Raw genomic sequence first — 26,012 nt, forward strand, 5'->3', positions numbered from 1 at the left:
AGCCTTCCATCCTTCCGAGGTAGGTAAAATGAGGACCCACATTGTTGGGGGCAATTAAGCTGACTTTGTAATAATGCCGCTTGGGGTGTGTGTGAAAGCCCTAATAAGCAGGCATATACATAGAATGAAGGCTACTGCTAAGCTTGTAAGCCGCCCTGAGTCTTCGGAGAAGGGCGGGATATAAATGGAATTAAAAAAAATATATATACTTAATCCTGACAGATGGTGATATGTCAAGAGGAAGAAAAAAAAAAGTGTTTAACTAATCAAAGGTAAAAGTTTAAAGCATATTGTATTAATCAGCATATTGTGTCCTTCTAGCATATGGAGAATATTTTCTATAATTAAAATGTGTATGTTTTACTTTGAATTGCATCATGCAATTTGCAGGATGTACTTCTTTAACAGCACCAATATTCTCATTTACTGCAGCATAATTTCCACATTAGCATTTTTTATTCAGAATGTGCTTATTTCATTTGCTTTATATTACTATTTATTTTCTGACATGTTCCTTGTGTTACAATCTACCTGATTTCAGAATTTAGTCGAAAAAGTAACTCATTTGGTGTCCCTTCAAAATCAGTTTACTGCAGCAATAAAAAAGTTAAAAAGAGCTTGGATTGTGAATAGTCACAAATCCAATCTCATTTATGGTGTTTAAAGAGAATGTCACAGAAGGAGCATGTGGGGGAAAATAATAGGAACTTCTATTTAAATTTTATTTATAGAGACATCCATTTAAATTTAAATAAATAAATGCATAATAACAAAATGACCATCTTTTCCCCATACTAGTAGAATTAGGCAGACTCAGGTTCAACTCTCTGTTTAGTGTTTGACATCAGGTTGCTATCCTATTTCACAGGGCTCTTGTGAAAAAAAAAATGGAGGCAATGGAGAAAAAGAACCCTACATTCTGCCTTATAGATGTTTGAGGAAAAGGAGGAGTAGAAATGCAACTAATGTAGTAAGTTGCATAAACATTAGTTTTAAAGTGCACCCTGATAATAGCTATAACTAAACTGGTGCTCTGGAATGGGGCCTCTGTTTTCCTCTCTGAAGAGAAAGCGCTGTGGTTAAATTGCTTCAGCACCAACTAGAAACACATCTCCAATTCTAAGAAGGCATTGCAATCTGAAGATGTGGTCTGTAGATTATCTCTTTTACTTCCTACTGAGTGTGTAAATTATTTCTTCAAAGTGTGGAAGGTAGAATGGGAAAGCTAACCTTAGTTTCCTAAAGCTGCTGCTTTCAGTGGGTGGGGAATCATACCTGTGAAATTGGGAAACCAGATTCTATCCACGCTGTCTTACACAAGCTTTACTCGTTTTCTAGCAAATCCTACCCCTAGCAAACATCTCAGAAATAGCAGGAACTAGACATCTGATCAAAATGAAAGTATTTTTCTACACATTAACAACAAGACAACAAGGTGTAGGGGAGAAAAGGGTTTTAGTTTAAAATAAATTAAGAGCGTATGCTTATCCAACAATCGTTGAGAGGAAAATAATAGAAAATCTTCAATAGAGAAGCTACCACCCTTAGCCTTCGTGACATTTTCTTGATTTAATTTCAATTTATAGACATCTGAAATGAATTTTACTATACCAATCAAAACTCAGCTAGTTTCTTCCAGAAGGCATCTTCCCAAAAATATGCCAGGGGATAAAAGAAAGATCAGGTATCCCAGTTATGTGCTACCACTAAACTACAACCCTTCCCATTACTATACAAGATAAATATTTTCTTCATATTACACCAGAAAAGGAGGACTTTCCAGGGTTATGAATCTAAGATTTCTAATATCTAAGTGAGAATTCTGACACTAATCCCAACTCTGAGAGAGTGTATATCAACTCATGGGAGGTTACTGTCAAACTAATACAATTTCTAGAACTGGATACTTTTTTATTCTCCTCTGCAAAGAAGAATATTGGGAAATGATTCAATGTGTTTGATGTTTCAGTGAATAAAAGCACCTTTCCTTCTGAGAATCATGTGTGAGAGCTTCCGAATGCCCAAGAAGCTCAGGTGCACATACAATTAGATGGCCATTTGGTGGTCTGGTTGAAGAAATAAATGTAATAAATATTTTGGGCCAATTTCTGTATGAAATAATTGGAAAGAGGGCAAAATACATTATTTGGGGTCTGCCATTTCATATATTCAAGCAAGATAGTGCTGCTTCATAGAAACCAGAATCAAAATTCTGTATTAGTGTTCATAGCATTCTCTAACCTACAATCTAGGTCAGATCTCAGCTGAAAATGGGAAAAAAAAACAACACTTGCTTTGAAGCTTGGTTGTTTGCTTGCTGCTATATAAGTATTTATTAATATTAATAGTGTAAAGCTAAGCTCTCCTCATACATTATTTAACCAAAGACTTTATTGTAAATGACTTTGAGCAGCTAAAATATTAAAGGTTTGAAATAATCCAAAACTGCTTTTTGTTTTGACAATTTTCCTTATTAAGAAGACAACATTCTGCCACAACTACAAAAGGTTCACATTTGTTTTCATTTATTAACACATAATTGAAGCATTGTCTAGTAAAGGAGGAGGGAAATCAAAGAAACCTATAAGGCTGGCTTGAAAAATGCCATGGAAGAATAGTACCTTTTTTAACATATCTTTTTTTTATTTTCTGTGGGTTTTCAGCAATGCATGAAGAGTCAAGGAAAGGTATAGAGTAGCATACATTAAAATACTGCAGATTTCAGTAAGAGAAGTGAAAGTCAAGTCCCATTAATATAAACATACTCCCAATAATATGAGAGAGAGAGAGAGAGAGAGAGAGAGAGCAAATGCTCAGTAAATGCTCATTTGAAGAGGGCTCACTCATTCATATCTATAATAAGCATTTGGAAATTTCTGAGATATTTGCATGCCATTTCTATTGTTTATAATAGTAAATAAAATGGATTTTATTTCTTTTTTGAAAAGTAGGATGGGGAGAATTTTTTTTAAAAAAAACCCAGGGCATAAGAGCTTGGAGGGCAGCAGTAAAGGCTTTTTTTATTCCCCCCCCCAAAAAAAAAGGGGCAAAATCAAACAGAGGCACTTACAGGCCCTATAGAAGGAAGTTAATCTGTAATGATTTAACTATCAACAGATGCTAGCACATCCTACAGGCCAAGTGTAGTACAACAACAGTTCCATAGAGGGGAATGAAAGAGTATAAATAAAGGGAGTGAAAGCTTTCCGGCACCAGGGACCGGTTCCATGGAGAAAGGTTTTCCCACAGACCGGAGGGTGCATGGGGCCTGCATCCCGCAGATGGGACTTTGCTTGTTTGTGCAGACCGGTTGCTGGCATGCTGTGACCTGGTAGCAGTCCATGGTTTAGATCCCTGGTTTAGTCAGAAACAGAAAGACACACCCAGTATTTGGACAGAGATATATAGGATTTTATTGATATAAGGATTTGGGGGATGATGTATACAAGGGTAAAGCTCACATACTAGAATAAGCCAACAAGAAGTAAAAGTGTATCATGTTTATGTTTTAAAACATAAACATAAAGTATAAACATATAAAGCATAAGCATATCTTCCATCTTTCCTTTCCCAACACAGAATAAGTTGTAAAACCTTGAGCCTTGGTGGAGCAGTGGGCTAATGCCTCCTTAAGTAACACCAGCTGCCTGCAATTATTGCAGGTTCACATCCCACCAGGCTCAAGGTTGACTCAGCCTTCCATCCTTCTGAGGTAGGTAAAATGAGGACCCAGATTGTTGGGGGCAATTAAGCTGACTTTGTAATAATGCCGCTTGGGGTGTGTGTGTGAAAACCCGAATAAGCAGGCATATACATAGAATGAAGGCTACTGCTAAGCTTGTAAGCCGCCCTGAGTCTTCGGAGAAGGGCGGGATATAAATGGAATTAAAATAAAATAAAATAAATAAATAAAAACAAGTCAATCCCATTAGATGAAATCAGAAAAGACTAGACAAACAGAAACCAGAAAAACAAAAGAATGTCTCACCCCACAAGGAGACAGGCAGGCAGAATTGAATGAAGCGATAAAGCCCAGGTCAATTTCAGAGAGAACCTGTCACACCACTCATCTCCTCCCCGCTCACCATGTTCTACATGTATAGCTTCATGCTGGCTGGGGAATTTGGGGAGTTCAAGTCCACAAGTTTTAAAGTTGCCAAATTTGGAGACCCTCTGATGTATAGGACTGATGTTGCAACTGTGAATGCTTGCTCTTAGAAGCCCAGAAGTACCAGACAACACCTTCAAAATGCTTTAGAACCACCCAGTACAATTTGTTGCTTTGAAATAGGGCCCTGCCTCAATTCCTGATTCTGCTTTGACTTCAAGCTCAGTTTAATTTGCTTCGATTCAGTTGATGCTCTGTTGAATCAAATCACTCATTTGAAACTTTGCAGAATGTACATATTAAATGCAGATCCAAACAAACACATGAACAAATTCACATTAGACTACCATCCATTTTTCTTAGCAGCAGCTGCTCCCATAACAGTGCAAGCAGAAACTGAACAGTCTGCATTACATTTACAATATTTTTCTACATACGTACCATGCATTAAGAACTGTGACATCTAAATCTATAATAACATACAAGACACTGCAAAGTCTTTATATACTATATTGCCAAGACACTGTGTTCTTAAATATTTTTGCAGTTTTCAAGCATGGGTGGAAATATTCTTAAATGAAATTGAAGGGCTATATATATAATACCTATGAATGTGTATGTTTTTTTGCATTGGCAGTTTTTTATCAATATAAACAAATAGCACAAGATCCTGCCACAAATCAATGTATCATGAAATGGGTCTTCTTCTATTAGCAAAACACTTTTCCAATGAAGCATGATCTTCTGGAACTTTTACAAATGCTATTCCAGCATCTTTCACCAACACCGGTCCCAGGTACATAGTCTAAAACTGCATTTATCAGCTTGAAAACCTAATTACCACAGTACTGTCTTAGCTCTAAGGATATTTACCCATGTAAAATGGCTTATGCACTGGAGACAAACTCCTTGTGTGTCCAATCACACTTGATTAATAAAGAATATTCTATTCTATTCTATTCTATTCTATTCTATTCTATTCTATTCTATTCTATTCTATTCTATTCTATTCTATTCTATTCTACTCTACTCTACTCTACTCTACTCTACTCTACTCTACTCTACTCTACTCTACTCTACTCTGTTCCATCCCATCCCATCCCATCCCATCCCATTATTTAAAGGTGAACCCCAAACAGAAATGATTTGGGATTTCAGATAATACAGCCTTCTTCTTCACTTAAAGCTCCAGTTTAGTTTTAATTTACCTAGTAACAAATGACTTGGGATTTTTTTTTGTGGTCAACAATTGTCTCCAACATGACAATTGAAAGTAATATTTTCTTCTTTAATGACTTTTTGCTTTTCAAAACAGCAAGATTAATATACCATAATTACTTCTGATCTAGGAAATTTTGATGTCTGTCACAAGGAATTCAGCACACATAATTTACACATATTAGCAAGAATCATCTTAATATTTTCAAAAACACTGGCCATACAGCAGAAGCCAAGGTAACATTTTCTTCATGATAGTTCTCGTTCATGCTCAAAATTAAATTTCTGGAATAAATTTATTCCAATCATCTGATGTGCTTGTGATGCATTAGGCTAGATTTGCTACTAATACTGATTTCTTAGTGGTGTCCCAATGTGTCATCTACATTGAAATTTCACTCTGGAGAATACCACTCCTACGAAAAAATGCCATTTAAGCTAGCTTAATTTTAATTTAGCACACTGATCAGAAAGCTCACTTGCATTATTTGCTTGTTTTAATTCACATTCTCTAAGGTTCTTGATGTTCATGAGATACATGACAAATCAGAATATTATCTTAATCACAGTTTGCTTTCTTGAAAATAAATACCTCTATTTTGATACCTGCTACTAACATGAGCCCAGTTTTAAATGATAAAGCCTAAGATTGGCCTAAGTTTGGGAGGTGGGGTGAATGGATGGGTGATATGGTAGGAGAAATAGATGAGATACAGTATGGGAGAGAAAGCTTAATTCACTTAGTGTTTCCCTCTGTAAAATAGTCCCTTCTTGTAGTTTTTATGTATCCTGTGCTCAGATTGCCTTTGAGTGGCTTTAGGTAATTGGTCTGACTTCCAGATGGTGTTAAACTGGATATCCCTTCCACTCGCACTACTGGTTATGCTGGAATTCAAGAATGTCTTAGGGCCACAACTGTTCTAGTGGTATATCCTTAATCAACCCAAGCTACACTGAAGGGCATTGATGATATGGAAAGAACTCAACTCTTGAAAGGTATGTATGTATGTATGTATGTATGTATGTATGTATGTATGTATGTATGTATATTCAGAAACAGACTTTATTTATTTAACTGCCACTTGAAGTAATCAAAAACATTGGTTGATTGGTTGATCAGAACTTAAGCAATACAGCTGATATGATTTAATATAAGATCTTTTTGACCATAAGGATACCTGACAAAAAGAGACAATTCAATCTAAATTAGAAGCATATTTCACTCTGCTTATGGGCTGCATTTTAAATGGGTAAACAACATAATACATTCTGCATGAGCGTACATAGGCAATGCTTCCTTTCTGAAAATGGGAGAGGCTCAGGGTGAAGCAGGCTTTGATGTGTGCTTCAAAGTTAGAGCCCATCAAAACGTTTTCTGGGGCAACAGTTCATCCCTAAATCAAAGTAAAAGTGTGCCAGGTTACTGCTTTATTCTTTGGTGTGGCAGCTATTCAGTATATTACTGAAAAGGTTGATTGCTCCATAATATGTAAACCAACTGCATTTAGGTCATAACCTCAGTTACAAAGATGAAACCCAGAAACCCAAGATAAACACAAAGAAAGCTCATTGGCTATTAACAGTCACCCATCCCAGCCTTAGCAATTAATGAATTGAAATACCAGTCAAGCTGGGTTATTTTAAACTATGCATATGACCCATCTCTTGGAAACAAAGTCAAATCCCAGGAAATCAATAATAATAACACATCTGGCATCACTGCTAAAGCCAAACTTTAAAATATTAATGACTGTAGTTACAGTAGAAGCAGTTTTTGTACACGCATATGCATACCATTTTTTTTCATTCAATTATGTCCAGTTCTGCAGTTTTCTGGGCCAGATTTTTCAATAGACGTGTGCCATTGTTTCCTTGCTGGGGCTGAGAGAAAATAACTGGTCCAAGTTCAGCCAACTATCTAAAGTAGAATTAGAACTCACGGTCTTCTGTTTTTTAGCCTGATGCCTTAAACTACACCAAACTGGCTCTCAAATAAACCAATATCTGAAGCCAAAATTGCACTAAAGCTGTAATATCTATATTATGTAGAGATGGACAGCACATTGTCCATCTGTACATAATATAGATATTACAGTTTACTTATTAAACCACAGAGTCAGCCTGCCTGAATGGTACAAATGAATGGAGCTTGTATAGGCTTGGAAAATAAACAGAGTCAAATATTGGTTAGTATTTGGAAGAAATATCCACGCTTAAGACTAGACTTGAAAATGAAACTAACATCCCAGAATAAGACATTGGGAAACTATTTTCATCAGCATCATAGATCGAGCAATGAAGTCACCAGGAGTTAAACTTGGTTTAAAGAAGACATTTATTTTATTTTATACCTAACTGCATGTTCAACTTTAAAACACAACATGCTATATTTATTTCATAATTAACCAGTGAATCTATGGCACATAGTTCTAATGAGAAGTATGGATGCTATTGAAAATGGTCAAAAACTGCACAGAGTTACAGAGTTCACTCCTAAAAACAATTGAATGTGTTTGAAAATTAAGCATCACTTAAGAGGAACTATTTGCTTCTGGAAAATTCTATGCCTTTTGATATAGCTGTAGTTAGATTAATATAGTGTAGATCTGTTCGTGACATTTTGTCAATTTGTTGCTAGTTAACTTTTGGATGTTAATAATAAATAAATGTTAAGCTATATTTTTTTCCTAGCTGAACTGAGTGGCATGTGTGTTTGCGCTGATCTAGATACAGGAACTAGCAGGGTGCAACCCAAAAATTAGCCTCAGTAATTTTCCAACACCTATACTATGCATATATCTACCCAGGTTTATGCTTAAATGATATATTCACAAAACAGTTGCTGCTCTAATTCATACTTGGGTTTCTAAATACCCCAGTAATTTTCTCTGCACACCATTTCTTCTTGTTCCTACCCATTCATTTTCATACCAGAATAATATTTCCTTTAAATTGCTTCCATTCAGAAAATTCACTATATTCCCTACATCTCAGTTCTGATTCTTCCATTGTCACCATTCACTGGAGCAGGTCGTACAAGTCTCCCTATCTTTGTGGATTTGGTTTTTTTTTAATGTGTTCAGAACAGGTTAGATTATACAAATTCAGATTTTCTGACATACATTTTGGCCCTTAAATTCATAATTAAACATACATATTTGCATCCTTGTATGCATTCACAAATTCCAATTCCCAAGAGCAAGACATTTTCATTCAGATCTATTATAACTTTCCCTTTCTCTTAGTACACAGGTGAGGCACTACGTATTATTACTAAAGCAGAACCGAGAGCCTGTTTTTCATCCAATAATAAATCTTATGGCACTAAAATGTTAGCAAGGTGAGTTTGATCACAGAGCTACTGATCAGCTAAAACAGAAGGAAATGTCATATCACCAACAACAAAGATTGAAAGCCGGTCTGCTAAATGCTTGCATGTTTAAGAGGAAACTCAAGATCCCGCTCTGAATTGATGTCTTTGTGTAACATGGACTTGTCATCATCATTGCCTTAATATATTACTGTACAATTTGTTTTACTCTATGCACTGCACTTAGTTATAAGCACCTAATAAATTAAACTACTTCGCTTTTCAGAGTAAAAGTCATATAATCTTGAGGCACTGATGACTCTCTTCCATTATATTGTATTCTGCAGTATTCCCCCCACTGTAGAATATATACTGAAGTTATTTCATATCTGCTGCCAAATACATGCTAGATTTCTGTGAGAAGTTTTGTGGAGCGATGGTTTGTGGAGAGGGCAGTTGCTACACAACTGATTAAAAGCACATGAACTCTGTACTTGTTTCCACTCAAGGTTTACTTGGACTGCATTCCTTCATACCTTTACTTCTTCCAGTAAGTTAGGAAGGATTTGTGTACTTCACTGATGATGCTATTTTACATGCACAAAACAAATGAATGTCCAGATGTAACATCCATAGAATTTATTAACATATACTGGCTGATTAGTATTACTGAATTTATTCAGAATGCCTTATAAAGAGAAGGATATTTGCTATACAAAGCTTGATCAGAGAATTCACTTGAGAGTTCCTACTCCCCTCCCTGTTTGGTTTAAGTTATTTAAGGAAAAATCAAATTTCAATTTAACGCCTTGCAAATGTTATTTGACATACGTATGAAACTTTAATATGTGTACAAGCATAAGGAAGCATTTACTTTTTGAGCCTGCTAAAATGGTACTGTAAAACAACCTAGATTCTCTAAATTGATTATTTCTTATGGAAAAACACTGGAGGTTTGGATGAAATCTACTTGTTGCCTATTAGAGAAACAGCTGATTGCTCTCTACTGTTTTCTTGAGACAACCTTGAAAACAAAAATCCAATATTCAGTCATAGGCTGGGATCTGGGAGGGATGTAATGAGTAGCTGTTTAATTCAACCTTGGTGTCTGGTAGGCTACTAATTACTGAACTAATGTCTACGGCAGATAAAACAAGACTGTTATGGTTCCCCACTGACAAACTTCACACAGAGGGAACAGGAGTTGTCATTAAGGAGTCTGTGATAAATGAGGTCATATCACACTCATCTTGTGAGAGCAAGACTAGTGTTAAATTGCTGGACTTATCAATCATTGACCATAGTTCAGCACTTGTGTCAGACTTCATTCTGGTTGAGAAAAGGGATGGAAACCCCCATAACTGTAGTGAGAATGCATTTAGAGGAAGGGAAGGGGGGGGGGAAGAGAGAGATAGAATGCTGCTGAAGACTCTCAATGCTAGTTAATGATCCTAGACCCCAACCATTAAATGATATGCTGGACATTAATTTTGCTATGCTAGAGAATGCAAGAATGCCATGGCTGAGGAAGCCAGTATTTTGCAGGCTTTCAGAGGATAAAAAGTAAGGGGAAAAGTTAGAAGAAAATAAAAAATGAAGAGCTTTGGCCCTAGGCTGGATCAGCAGCAAATTGCATTGCTACCTGAAAACCATTAATTCTCACCCAGGCATCCCATAGCAGACAAATACAACTCCGTAAATCACATTCTTAATAAAAGTGTAAGAAAGATTTTAGTGACCTCAAGAGCTGACTAAATGCAAGCCCTACCATTATTCACATTGGGAGAATGTAGCCAGGAAAAAAAAGCATTGCTTGGAAGAAATGTATTAAATTTGCTAAATCAAATTGTTCTTGAGAATCAATATAAAAAGAATAAATTACATGTCTTTCCCATAGAGAACTTGAAAGGCTAACATGATGAGCTGGAAAAGTTACCAAGATAATGATATTTACTAATTGGGTCACATTCAATTTACTTATCAATATCAAGAAGAAATATGACTTAGCTTTAAAAATTGACAAAATCCCCTGAAAGATTAGCTGAACAAGACAGCAATGCACAAATGTTTTTGCAGTATCTATAGTTAAATAAATGAACTTGGACATGTGACAATCAATATTAGCCTCTGAATTTATGATTCTGATCCATTTTTAATGGGTTCTCTGCTAGCCAAGTCTTTTTCATTTTAAATTTGACAAACAAATGAACAGGGGGAAACCTTGAAGACTTTCTTACCGACATTCTTATGTACAAAACTACCAAGAGGATGGGAAAAATGCAGACAATGAAAGATACGAATCAGGAAAAGAAAGGCATAGGGTTCACAGTCATTCTCAAGACGTAAGTACATATATCTGACTTCCAGTCACAAGTTACTTATAATAACAGTGGAGGCAGGCATATATTATGAGGTGTATAAATCTGCACATATCAGCTCAGTTCCAATTAGGTTTAAAAAATGTCATGGAGAAACCTGATTCCAAATCCACAGAAAATTCCTTGTATGTCCAATCACACTTGGGCAATAAAAAATATTCTATTCTATTCTATTCTATTCTATTCTATTCTATTCTATTCTATTCTATTCTATTCTATTCTATTCTATTCTATTCTATTCTATTCTATTCTATTCTATTCTATTCTATTCTATTCTATCCTATCCTATCCTATCCTATCCTATCCTATCCTATCCTATCCTATTGAAAAAGAATATACATAATTCTCCTTTAGCAAGCATAATTGCGGCTGGCAAGTCCATCATTAAAGGAAGTGGTCACTAAGTTAAACCACAACTGTGCATATCTTACTTCAACTTTATTTTGTATTACAGATTTGTGAAGATCATAAATGAAGGGAAAAATAACTTTTTCATCACTGTTGTAACTGTAAATAGTTGCTAAGTGAGTATGCTACTAAATTGTGAGATGGACCTTGGAGTCCTAGTGGATGATCACTTGACTATGATCCAGCAGTGTGAAGCAACAGCCAAAAAAGCTAATACAATGCTGGGTTGTATAAACAGAGGCATAGAATCAAGATCACACAAAGTATTAGTACCACTTTATAAAACCCTAGTGAGACCACACCTGGAATTCTGCAACCAATGTTGGTCACTATACTACAAAAAAGATGTTGAGACCTTGGAAATAGTTCAGAGAAGAACAACTAAGATGATCAAAGGCTTGGAGACTAAAACACATGAAGAAAGGCTGCAAGACTTGGGTTTGGCTAGTCTAAAGAAAAGAAGAAATAGGGGTGACATGATAGCAGTATTCCAGTATCTGAGGGGCTGCCACAAAGAAGAGGAGGTCAAATTATTCTCCAAAGTACCAGAGGACAGGACAAGAAACAATGTTTGGAAACTGACCAAAGAGAGAAGCAACCTGGAATTAAGGAGAAACTTCCTAACAGTGAGGACAATTAACCAGTGGAACAGCTTGCCTTCAGAAATCATGGCTGCTCCATCACTGGAGGTTAATAATAATAATAATAATAATAATAATAATAATAATAATAATAATAATAATAATAATAATAATAATAATAATAATAATAATAATAATAATAATTTTATTTATATACCGCCCTTCTCCCGAAGGACTCAGGGCGGTGAACAGGGCAGATATATAACAAATACAAAAATACAAAAGTTAAAAGAAAATTAAACATATGCCCAACTAAAAACAGTAAATACATATATTAAAAATGACAATAAAAACCCAACCCATCCCCCATCAGGCCAGGCTGGCTTGTTCAAATAAGAGTGTCTTCAGATCGCGACGGAAGGAGCGAAGGTCAGGCGCCATCCGGAGCTCAACCGGCAACTGATTCCATAGCTCCGGGGCGCCCACAGAGAAGGACCTCCTCCTGGGGGCCACCAATCGACATTCTCTGATCGGTGGCACCCTGAGGAGGCCCTCTCTGTGGGAGCGCACAGGGCGGAGGGAAGTTGATGCCGGCAGCAGGTGCTCCCTAAGGTACTCCGGACCCATGCCATGTAGGGCCTTAAACACCATTACCAGTACCTTGAATCTCACCCGGAAGACAACTGGTAACCAATGCAGCTCACGGAGCAGAGGTGTAACATGGGAGTATCGGGAGACTCCCAACACAACTCTCGCGGCTGCATTCTGTACCAGTTGGAGCCTCCGAGTGGTCCTCAAGGGCAGCCCCATGTAGAGAGCGTTGCAGTAGTCCAGACGAGAGGTCACGAGCGTGTGAGTGACCGTACATAAGGCATCCCGGTCTAGATAGGGCCACAACTGGCACACCAGGCAAACCTGGGCGAAGGCCCCCCTAGTTACAGCTACTATATGGTCTTCCAGAGTGAGCCGTGAATCTAGGAGGACTCCCAGGTTGCGAGCCCTATCTACGGGGGGTAATAGTTCACCCCCCATGGAAAGAGATGGAATGTTCTGAATATCCCGGGATGCCGGTATGCACAACCACTCAGTCTTGTCGGGGTTGAGTTGAAGTCTGTTCCTCCCCATCCAGACCCGAACCGCCTCCAGGCAATGGGACATCACGTCGAGGGCATCACTGGGGTGGTTTGGGGTCGAAATAAAAAGCTGGGTATCATCAGCATACTGATGATACCCAACTCCAAAACCACGAATGATCTCTCATCTACAGTGGTTTCATGTAGATGTTGAACAGGAGAGGCGAGAGGACCGACCCCTGAGGAACTCCACAAACAAGAGACCTCTTGTTTAAGAAGAGACTGGACAGTTGCTTATCTGAGATGGTATAGGTTCTTCTCCTTGTGTGGGGGGCTGGACTAAAAGACCTCCAAGGTCCCTTCCAGCTCCTATTCTATTCTATTCTATTCTATTCTATTCTATTCTATTCTATTCTATTCTATTCTATTCTATTCTATTCTATTCTATTCTATTCTATTCTATTCTATTCTATTCTATTCTATTCTATTCTTTTTTTATATAGAACTTTTTATTAATTTTCCAATGTTACAATTGTATCTTTGAAAAACAAAGTGGTGTCTGGGTTACAATAATTCCATTACATACAAATGTGTATTAATGCAAATCTCCAACTATTACAGCCAACATTTCCTCTCTTTTTTCCTTTAATACATACTGTATCTTGTCTAAATTAATATATTTCTTATATTTATTAATGATTTTATATATATTATTTATTTTGACATTCCTACTTTTGGACCATCAATAACCTCATAAATTTTCCTGGCTTTAATTTTGCATTAATATTTAAATTAAATGTTTAATATTTATCATTTCCAAATTTTTAAATGACCCCAATTCCCTTTGTCACAATTCCCCCCAACATCTAGTGTTTCAAATACATATCTTATCTATCTCACTTCCATATCGACAGATTAGTAATACAGTGTAATATTCTTATTTTCATTATAATTTCCAAATATTGTAGATGCAATAACCAAGATTTATCCCATTTTAACATTTAATACATTTAATACATCATCTCTCTTTTTCTTTATGTCTACTTACTCATATTTAAATTTATAATTCTACTTCTTATCACTACATCCAAACATATTTATTACATTACATCACTGTTAACATATATATCTCAATCACCTTTATCTAACCTTTATAAATAACTCAATATTTCAATTTAACTATTGACATTCATACATCTAGGTTTTAATTATCCAACATTTTTCTTTATCTTCACATCATAACAATATCTCATATTCAAAATATGGGTCTTGTCTACTTAAATATATTCTATTTTAAACCTCCTAAATATGTTCACACTCCATTCTTTTTCAGTCTTATTCTGGCTTTTTTCCTTTGCCAAGTCATCTTCCATGTATTTGCTTCAAGATCATCAAAGAATTCTTGTATTATTGTATCATATTGAGATGACCATCCAAATGCCATTTTTGGAAGGTTGAGGGGTCTGGCAGAACTACCAGATCTTCTCTTTATTTTCTCCTCTTGATGTACTTGTCCTGGACTGTTTATCTTTTCTTTCATCTGTTTCTCATTTTGATCTTTGAATTCCTTCTGACTTGTATAGCAGGTTTTTTTCCTCCAACCATTTTGTCAGATTTTATTCTGAATTTTCTCTTGTCTGTACTTGTTGGGCGATTAGATCTTCTGTCAAAATATTTGATTGTTCAATTCTTTTCTGTTGTATTCTGTATAGGTAGTTCATTAGTTGTAGTCAAAGTTTGAGTTTGCTTATCTAAGACGCTTTCTAGTTCCCCCCCCAAAAAAAAGCTCTTATTTCATCACTGGTTGTAAGAAGCATTTGGTGAGTTTGATAAGTTATTTTCATCATTTCTTCCATAGTAAAAGTGTGTTCCTGGTCTTCCATAGAGATGAGTTAAATTGAAAAGTTTTACCTTTTTTCTCTCTCAGTAAATAAGAAACAGCTAAGACTTTCACAGCTGGTGTTCAAGGTTATATGAATCTTATCTTGCTTTCTAAACTGTCAGCCTAGTCTCTTTTCTTTAATAGCACATTGCAATTTCAGGTTTGGCCACAAGATGTCTCCCAACAGTTTAGAAAATTCCTTTAAATTCTTTCTTCTATTTTAGGAGGAAAAACCCAAACTTTCAAATAAAAACAGGGAGCAAAAAGTAGATAATCAAGAGCTTTTAATCCACAAGTTTTAGAAAATAAAGTTCTAGTTGGGATCCAATTATTTTTTCAACTTTTTTAAAAAAAATCTCCCCTGTATATTCAATCACCGCTGTTTCTGGAGGGAGGGCTAAAATCCCTCTTCCCTCTCCACAGGGGGAAAAAAAGTACTTTAGAAGCTTACTTAGGTGGAAAAAAAGTTGGAATTTAAGAGAGGTAGATCTCACTCAATCTCTTCCACGCTGCTTTAATGTTGCCTGGTGGCTGTCCACAGCCTAGTCTTTTGTTCGCCGGTTCAAAGGGAACACAGGCACTAACGGGAGAGTTGCTGCTTTCCCACATTCTTGCAAAAGCCTCTCCTTGCTGGTTGCCTCTCCGGGGTGACTTTTTGACCCTTTTAGGATATGGAAGTCGAGAGTCGTCCTCCAAGCATACATAATGATCGTGTCAGCAAACCGGAAGTCTATTCTATTCTATTCTATTCTATTCTATTCTATTCTATTCTATTCTATTCTATTCTATTCTATTCTATTCTATTCTATCTTTTCCATTCCATTCCATTCCATTCCATTCCATTCCATTCCATTCCATTCCATTCCATTCCATTCCATTCCATTCCATTCTAAACAAGGACTTCCAGTATTTTTTCCCCACTTACCTGTGAAACTTTGAGAACCAGAAACATCAGCAGACAATTGGCTTGGCTGATCCTCTGAGAGTCCTCTCTCCAGTGGTTCAGTCGGAGATACCCCTTCCATACTAGAGATATTTTGGGCTTTATTGGGAACCTCAGGCAAACAGGAGATACTGTTGATTCCATCCACACAGAGAAATCCAGCAGGGCAAGTCTTCATTAAGCAGTCATTGTAATTAAGCTCACAGTGTTCACCCTGGAAGAGAAGTTTTTAAAATGTCATTTGGAAGGCCGTTTGCATTTTGATAGTCACATTAAATAATTTGATTATGATTTTCTTTTTGCATTCCAAATGCTATTTAAAGTGGACAGACTGCTTTCCTCAGAATTAATGTAATCCTACTGAGCACCTTTGCCTGTACTGATTTTATGGCATAGTCCTTGGGTTTCGTACTCTTAATGCAATTATGGTGTTTCGACTTCCAATCAATTCAAAGAATGTCAGATTTCATTCCTAGAGTTTCACAGTAGGTGACATGCCAGGAAGAGCTTTGTCTCCAAGTCATTTGCTTTTCAATGTCACAACAGGCTCCTTGGAAATTAATTTCAAGTGATAGAGAAGTATGTAAACTAAGACTTTCAAAACCACATTTCTTTCTCCATTTTAACTTGCTATATGCCTCATCTTTCCTAAGCAGGACACATTGTAGTTTACTCTTGGGTAAAGCAAACATTGTGGTGTATTGCTAAGTAGACCAGTTACATTATCTGACATAATGCTGTAAGTTTTACTCACAGTATTCAGAGTAAATATATTTAGACTAGGAGGATTAAATATATTTAGACTAGAGTAAATATATTTAGACTAGGAGGATTCTTGAAGAAAAAAAAATCATGTTTCTGCAGAATTATAATGTGGAACACGGCCTTGTCTTTTTCCTGACTTTTTACTCTCTGATCTTCAGAAATTCTGCATAAAGCTACTTGCTTACAGAGCATAATAGTTTCTCTTTAGAAATTTATTTCCATCATTAAGCTCACTTGACCTTGTATTAAATTATTAGTACTGCTGTCACTGCTGGCTTAACAATATCAGGTGCATCTGTACTTAGGTATAAACATTTTGGTTCTTACAAATAACTTTTCCCACATCAGTTTTTTGTCACTATAAAATGGTTGGTCTTTAAAATTATTCCAAGAGCTTTTGAATGATTGTTGCAACAACCTAGCGTGACAAATTCCATCAGAAAACTTTAATTTGAAGCATGGTACCATAAAGTAACTGCAATAAGCCCACCTCTTTGCTTTTATTTCTCAAAACTAGCTCATTCTACCAGAAACCCAAGTTTTCAAAACATAGATATGAACCAATGTAGGTTCTGAGCTCTTGGTAATTTCAAACTATTACATAATTAAACCATTGGGCGTTGATACTACAAATTGCATCCAAAATCACTTGGGGCTCTAGTCTAGAGCTTTTTAAAGCAACATTTTCTTTCTTTCTTTCTTTCTTTCTTTCTTTCTTTCTTTCTTTCTTTCTTTCTTTCTTTCTTTCTTTCTTTCTTTCTTTCTTTCTTTCTCTTTCTTTCTTTCTTTCCTTTTTTTTAAAAAAGAACTTTTTAGTTCATTTATCCTAGGACAGGAAGAACTGTCAGATTTATCTGAATAATTCTAGTATATCTTGATTTAATGTAAACTGAACAAATAAATAATGTATAGATTTGGAATAGAATAGCATAGCATAGCATAGCATAGCATAGCATAGCATAGCATAGCATAGCATAGCATAGCATAGCATAGAATAGAATAGAATAGAATAGAATAGAATAGAATAGAATAGAATAGAATAGAATAGAATAGAATAGAATAGAATAGAATAGAATTTGGGTAACATAGTGAATATATTACTTTTAGTTTATGAACTTGATCCATAAATATTTGCACATAGCTTGATTCCTAAGACGTTGTGTACTCTATGGCTGAAAACAGCAGTTTAAGGTACCTGTGCAGCATCCTCATCTTCTGCCATTGTTGTGGTGGCATCCTTCTACAGATCATTTGCACAGTAGCCTGCTGGCAACTATTTGCTTTAATCATGTAAGTTAAGGCTTCCCATTCAAAGACAATGGAAAGCTCAATTTAAATAGAGCATATAACTATATACCTTTGGATGCTGAACTATTACACAAATCAATCTACCAGTCAGGAGTAAGCCTCAGAAGCTTTTTCTTATCTGTTGACTTGATCTTTAATGGTTGATCTCAAGTTTAAGACAAAGAAGAAAACTTAATGGGAGACAGACTCTGGCAAGGTTTAACTTCAACAGCACATTCTTCATATCGAGTGACAGTAATAAGGTTTTGGCTCATACCACAAATCCAGATGTGCAATAACAGGTATAACCCAGGCCTGGTTCTCTCTGGATGCATATACCATGTACACAAGGGTTAGATGCACATTCATTGATATCCTCTTGACATCTGAACCCTTCCCAACCTGTTGGAAGGAAAAAGAATGTAATTGATTTTTGGTCTAATATTGGTGCAGCAGTTAAGCAGTTTAGAACTCCGTGAGTTCCAGACACATGTTAGGCATGAAGCTCGCTGAGTGATTTTGGACCAGTCATTATCTTTCAGCCCTAGGAAGAAGTTAATGACAAGCCATTTCCAAAAAATATTGCCAAGGAAACTGCAGGGACTAGTTCAGGACATCATTAGAGGTCAACACTGACTCAAAGACACACACCCCCTTCCAAAAAACCCTGGTTTTATTTCCCATAGTACTCTGAAAAATGGAAGTATAATTCAAACCATTTACAGGGCATCCTTTTCTGACCTGGATGTAGCAAACGACTAATTGAGTAGGAGTGAGGTTATATGGGTTTTGTACTTCCCAAAACTTTGCTATCATTATTGTTTTAAAAAGAAATGCAGCTGTGATAGAACACAGTCTTGAGCGGATGGTGGTGGAACATGCTACTTGCTGCTGGCCTTGCTAAACAGCTGAATAAAGAGGCTGTGTCTTATTGGCTGTAGCAAGCCTGCAATAACAAATTATTAATCCATGCTACAATTGTAAAGTGTTTGTGTTACCGATAATGGGCCTTTGGGCTCTGCTTTGAATAGAAACATACCTAGGATTTAGGTTCTTTGCCCTCATGCTCCATTAGCTGGAGTTAGGCATGAATAACCTCTTGAAATTCTTCACTGATTTACGAGCAAAGAATTTAGGCAGGAGATTGCTATGTCTCCACAATGAAGAAAAATTTTCAATTTTTCCCCCCAAGAGAATCTGGTGAGCTTTACTTCTTTGAAATGATTTCCAAAGTAAATTGTCTTTTATCAAAGTGCATTAAAACTGGTCTATTTTTCTGAAATTAACCCCTTCCCAAATGCTCCTTAGAAACATCCTCTACTACCCCAAGAAATGGAACATACAGGGAAAAGGGAAGGGAGGGAGGGGGAGGAAGGAAGGAAGGAAGGAAGGAAGGAAGGAAGGAAGGAAGGAAGGAAGGAAGGAAGGAAGGAAGGAGAAGGGAAAAATACCCACCACTGATTGTGTGTTATAGATGCAATAGTGGAAGCCATGTACTATTCTCTGAGAGTGGTGCATATTTTAAACCATGATTTAAAAACCACTATAGCTAGGTCTACGCATCACTCTACTTCATATAAATCCTGGTTTAGTGTTACAGTGAAACAACAACAATTTCTTTTTCTTTACTTAATTCTCAGAACTGTCCTCATTCCAAATGCAAATTGTTCCACAAATTTACTTTACAGTAACATTCAATCAAACTGTCCAACACATGGCAGAATTAGCCACTGTAGAATGCTAATTAAAACAACTAATTTTCCCTTTGGACCCAAGACAACATTTTAAGTGCATTCGGTTGATTCATTGGAAAACATTTTTCTTCTGTGATGATTTTTGATCAAGAGGTTAGATCAATTTGCACCTAAGATACAACAAAAAGGGATTTCCTGATATATTATGCTATATTTGGAGAAACAAACATTCTACTGTTTAATTCCAGTAAGTATTGCCTTGGTACAGAAGAAAAGGGAAAGTTTGTTCAAATCTGAATTTTTGAATAGTAAAAAGATTTAACTGAAAGTATTTTGTTCACTTGTTACCTTTCTGACATCTGCAGAAGTATCCATTAATAAGATCTTCACAAACTGAGCCATGTAAGCAAGGAGAAGAGCTGCACTCATTCAAGTCTATTTCACAAAATTGGCCAGAAAATCCATTGAGGCACCTAAATAAAATATTCATTATAATTTAATATAATATATCATTTGATAACTATGTAGAAATAAACACAAGTTTTATGCATTTACTTTGTCTTGGTTTAATTTAATTCCTGTTAAATAGCCATCTGGATATTAATGGATATTCATTTCCATTGAATAGTACTTTTTCCTAGAGCCTGACAAAGGGTTTGAAAGATGTAGGAAAAGGAGTGGCAGAGCTGGGGTGGGCGAGGGGGGCAAAGGCAAAAAAGGGATCAGCCTAGAGCAGACATGTCGAACTCATGACGTCACGTGACGTCACACGATGTATTGGAGCTTTTTCCCCATTGCTGGCAATTGGGTGGGCACGGTTTCCTGGTGACGTGTCTGGCCCATGGGCTGGCAGTTTGACACCCCTGGCCTAGAGTCTCTATGTAGCCACAAATGGACTTCTTGTTCCAACACTTCTTGAATTCCATTACCCTTATCTAACACCAAAATAGTGCTTGCCAGTTGGTTCATTAGATTCTTGTGCATGAGCAGCAATAAATCTGTTTAATTGGAACCAATCATGTGGCCCTAGTGTAGTGATTTCAGCATATTTTTAACATTGCCTTGATAAGCCTTTCTGAATTTTTTTGAGTGTGTTCCAACTTTAAGACTCTCATTTGTAAGAGCATTCCCAAAGCACTTTGACTGGAATTTTGAAGGACAATATCTGGTGTCAAGGAATAGAGGTAGCAACCCTATTTCCAATTATGTTACTTAGGAATAAAGTTAGTTAAAACAGCAATCACAAAAGGTTGATTGCCTTCCTGTTTTGTTCAGCAATTCTAAAAGCAGAGAAATGAGAATATGCTTAGTAGGCATCACCATATACAGTAGCTGAATAATACCAATTCAGGAAGGACATTTGATTAAGGCACACCAAAGAATCAAATTTTTGGAGGCCAAGCATAAAATAGCATGTTTAACAGCAAGTTCTACCACACTATGGCCAAGGTCACTCCAAACCTAATTTTGTCATGCCTTTTCACTGCTTTCTTGTTGCCAGCCCTAACTTCCAAATCTATCCAACATGGGCACATGATCACTTTTCAATGGAGCTTTCTCAGTCTGGAGAAACAGTGAACTTATTCAGACCCTCTGGCAAATGAGAATGGTCAAACTCTCAAGACTGACAAACTCAGGAAGAAAAGAACCACTGGATTTCTGGAAACATTTTTATTGTTAGTAGGGCAACGTAACAATGTTGAAAGCTTGCAAAAGCAATTATCCAGATCAACTTATACCAAGCACAATTAAGATGATTTAATCTAAGTCTCTTTATCTCACTTTCTCCCTTCCCTGGGACTGAGGTGTCTCTTTTGCAACAGTCCCTGTAATGTATTGGCCATAATTGTTTTAAATCACTTGCTTTAATGTCTGATCACTTGCTTAATGTCTGACCTAAATTTCTCTGTTATGTAACGGTTGCTGTTACTGAAAGCCAGACTTACTGTCTCCAATCTGATAATAAGGTTTGGGGCAGGAAATTGTTACTTTAAACTTATTGGTTGCCGCCTAGAGGCTAACATGTAAATAGCTGTGCAGCAGCCATTAGGGCTTGCTTCTGTTCTGAGTTAATAAACGTGTTTGCTGTTTCAACACTTCATCTCGCTTAATGCCTAAAGAACCGAAGATATAACAGTCCCCTTTCCTACTCCATGTTCCTTGGGCCTGATAAACATTTTTTTCACAAAAAAATGACTTGTGTTTCCTTCCTTTGAGAAGGTATGACTTGGAAGGTGGGGAAAGGGGCATGCCAGATAAAGGAACACACTTCCAGACATGCTAGAAAAGTGCAAAACTCACTACCCTCATTTCCTTTACGGACCATTTTTTCCCCCCTTGCAAATTAATGCTTGCTGCTGCTGAGTTTGAGAAGGTCTCCAGCAGCCAATTTGAGCCAATTCTCTGTATATGCTAGACCTCAGTGACACCAAAGCCAACAGTGCATATTTGTCTACTTATTTTCAAACTTCCTTAGTTAATATATGTTTGTAATTTGTTTCCAGCTCCACTGAGTATTGTAGAAAAGTCTGAAAGCTGTAGACTTGGGATGCCTTTTGTAATTATTTACTCCATGAATTAGGCTGAAATGAAAGCAGCTGAATCCCTTTCCCAGCTGTAAGTATTCACATATCCAGAGCTTGTCAAGAGAAGTTAAGTGTCTCCTGGTTGAATATCTCCCTGCAGTCTTATATTGGGCCTACAACTCTTCAAATGTCAAACTCTCTTTCCTCCCCCTTCAATTCCAATCCATAACCTGCTGTAACCTATTGTTCTTTGTCTCTATTGCTCACCTGTACCCTTTTCTCATCTCTTTTCATCTCTCAGCTGACATTTCACAGTTTATGAATAATTTGTATAACTGCCAGGTTGAAGGCTAGCATCCTCTGTCAGAGTGGGGAGCTGGCTTTATTTTTTAAAAAAATCATTAACAGCAATATACTTTAACAAGACAGCACTTATGCAATTACCTTTAGCTCTCTTGAGCTCTTTTGGCTTAGAAGAATTGGTGAGATGAATGAATTGGTAGATATTACCAAGATGATTAGTATTCATAATTATCTGAATACTAATTGAATTTTTTTTAAAAAGAGTTAGAAGAAGAGAATAATAAATAAAAAATAGACATTGTCCCAGTGCCCCATTAAATAAGACAATCTAAGAAAAATTCTTTGGACATTTGTCCTGATTTCATCTTTCCTCTCTCATTCATATATGCATTTTCTGGGCAAAATAAATCTCCTTAACTACTTCACTCTAACAGGCTAGTTCCATCGCTGCAAATTTATATTGGGATGGCTATACATTATTAACAAGCTATGAAAAGTCACTGGCTAAATGTCATGGCAGCTGAGATATAGCACCACCTTGGGATTCATACTGCAAACAATTTAGTTTTAATTTCTTGGACCACAAGGTGCCTTGACATTTGAGGGACAACTTTTTCTTCTCTAACTTCTACTGGGGTCAGACTTCTGTTATCTCTGCTATAATTTTCAAACCTGGCATTGACGGAATGTTTTACGGTTGAAATTAAAAATGGAAAATACCAATTTATCCTGTCTCTTAATGTTAACTTAATCAAGGGTTTCATGCAGGATTGAGGAATAAAAATAATAATTAAAACAGGTTAGCCAATAATTCTAGCATCTTCAGAACTATCTTGAGTCATGTTTAGTTCAATACTTGACACTTTTCACACAAATGCTACTAGCTGTAGTAAAAGAAGATAACAGATGTTATGTTTATTTTCCTTTTTAGATACAACTTCCCCTTTATATTTGAGATGCATGTTGTAAGCTGTTTTATTAAATACTTCCAATATCAATCAACAGTGCTAAATTAAGGTGTAATTATAGTAATATTCTGCTAGTAAAAACAGTTTTTGCATTGCAGAAGCAAGGCACATTTTGTACAAATCAACATGCCATTCTGGCTGTTCAAAGAGACATTAGTCATAGGCAAAATAAAAGAAACAAGCACTTTTTGTTAGTAAAATGAAAAAAGGATATTGTTCTAGAATACAAAAGTGTGGTAGATGTTTGAAATCCCCATTCTACCTAACAAGTCTCTGACAAGCTAAAAGCTTTTTTGTGTTCTCAGAAGTTACATACAAATGCTTCAAGCTCAAAATTTTCTTTCTGTCCTTTTGATTCCTAACTTTGCCTGTCTAATTTTCTTGGTTTTTTTAAAAAAAATATTCTCTTGTTATTTTCTATCTTTATTTGATAGACCAATTGCCAACCACCATGTAATTTATAAATCAAATGGTTAGCTCGGGTTTAAAGGAGACATCCTTTTATCAGAACGTACAACACTTTCAATGTTGCAAGAAATCTAAAGGTTTTTCTTGTTACCTGGCAAGAAATTGTTTTTTTTTACTTACTTTCATTCCTTACTTCTGTTGCTTTTATACTTATTGTAAGATTATTTTATTCATTCATGCCTCATATTCACCTTATGTCTGTCGTTATTGTAATTCTAGAGAATGTTTAAGTAGGAAGGCAAAGGAAGATTCCTCTGAATAACATCAAATCATGATGTAAAGGTTATTGAATTTCATTTGTAACATTTTTGTTCCCATTGGTTTTTCAGCAGAAGAACCATAATCAGGGCAGAAATGTGCTCAAAATATTTATTCTAATGCCCTTCATAAATTATAATCTTCTCAGTAAAATTGTCCTTTAAACCAAAAAGAAACAGATGAAATATAATGCTCAAAGAACAATTGTGGTTTGTGGCCAAGAATTTTATTCACTATGTAAGGTTGACATTTTACAAAACGTCAACCTTTGTCTGTTGTCAGCTATTATCTTTGCAGCTAAATGTCCTAAGTGGAAAGACACTTAATGCTCACTAAATGTATTCATTGTTAATAATATTCCTTTCAATTCTGTATTTAAAACTTCTAGATTAATCTGCCAGATTGACTTCAATATTGAAGTCAAACAGAATTCTCAGAACTCAAAATGACATGCCAATGGAGCAAAATCATGTGGAAACATGGCACATAAAAATAATGTAGTAAGAAATCTGTTCTTACCAAGAAGAATTTGGAGGTTGAAGGGTAGGAAATGGGAATATTCTCCTGAAGTCATTGTTTTATCTTCTCTATTTCCTTTTTCCTGATATGAAAAAGTCCCACAAGACAATTTTTTTTAATCCCATTTATATCCCGCCCTTGTCCAAAGACTCAGGGCGGCTTACAATTTAAAGCACAAATCAATGTGCTTAGCAATAGCCTTCATTCTATGTATATGCCTGCTTATTAGGGCTTTCACACACACCCCACAAGTGGCATTATTACAAAGTCAGCTTAATTGCCCCCAACAATCTGGGTCCTCATTTTACCTACCTCGGAAGGATGGAAGGCTGAGTCAACCTTGAGCCTGGTGGGACGCGAACCTGCACTAATTGCAGGCAGCTGGTGTTACTTAAGGAGGCATTAGCCCACTGCTCCACCAAGGCCTCATGAAATCATTCTTTATTGGGGGTTTCATTGAAATGTGAGAATCAGACTACTTGCTGTCTCCCATTAAAATGAAAAAAGAAAAAAGAAAAGTAAAATATTGTCCATCACAATCTTTGGCCACTTTGTAACTAATTTAAGGACAAGAATTCCATTCCTTACCCATAATAGTTTTATGAAAAATTAATTATCATTTAAAAAGTATTCTAAGAAATAATTATGGTCAAAAATGCAGAATACCTTTTCTTTACAAATCTTCATTATAATGGATTTCACCATTTTATATAGCGTTGTCATTCAAGGGCACTAAATGGAATTTTCTTAGTCTAAGAGGGTTTACAAACAATGATTTTAAGTTTAATATTTTTGAGTCAATTTTGCAAAATGGATAATCTCTGAAATTGTGGCAAATGAGTTGTTCAACTTGTCATAATTCTCAGAGTTATTCTTAGAGTTATTCTCAGAGTTATTCTCAGAATTAGGGCGTTCTCTGTGGGTGCACCGGATCTATGGAACCATCTTCCGGTCGAGCTCCGGATGGCGCCCGATCTCCGCTCCTTCCGGCGCGATCTTAAAACCCATCTTTTTGAACAAGCTGGCCTGGCCTGATGGGACGGGGTTGGATTTTATAAATGGATCTTAACTTTTAATCTGTATTAATTTATTACAGGCATTGTTTAATTACTTTTTAATAATTTTTAATTTTTGTATCTTGTTTTTATGTATTGCCCTGTTCACCGCCCTGAGTCCTTCGGGAAAAGGGCGGTATACAAATTAAATTAATAATAATAATAATAATAATAATAATAATAATAATAATAATAATAATAATAATAATAATAATAATTCTCAGATGAAGTGACCTTACCATTTTCTACTATATAACAAATTTTATTGT

At 36.1% G+C, this 26,012-nt stretch overlaps 1 protein-coding gene across 1 annotated transcript in view; it reads right to left on the bottom strand.

Moving 5' to 3' along the window:
* Window positions 1-26,012, bottom strand: part of EYS (eyes shut homolog) — a gene marked incomplete at both ends in the record, with an annotated part of 674,316 nt that overhangs the window by 347,121 nt on the left and 301,183 nt on the right. Inside the window, 3 exons of the mRNA XM_081346243.1 lie at window positions 15,884-16,115; window positions 18,231-18,355; window positions 19,996-20,120. Of these exons, the coding sequence (XP_081202369.1) occupies window positions 15,884-16,115; window positions 18,231-18,355; window positions 19,996-20,120 (482 nt within the window). The remainder of the gene's footprint in view (window positions 1-15,883; window positions 16,116-18,230; window positions 18,356-19,995; window positions 20,121-26,012) is intronic.

This window comes from Vipera berus, assembly GCF_964194415.1.
Source record: "Vipera berus genome assembly, chromosome: 1".
NCBI classification, from domain to species: domain Eukaryota; kingdom Metazoa; phylum Chordata; class Lepidosauria; order Squamata; family Viperidae; genus Vipera; species Vipera berus.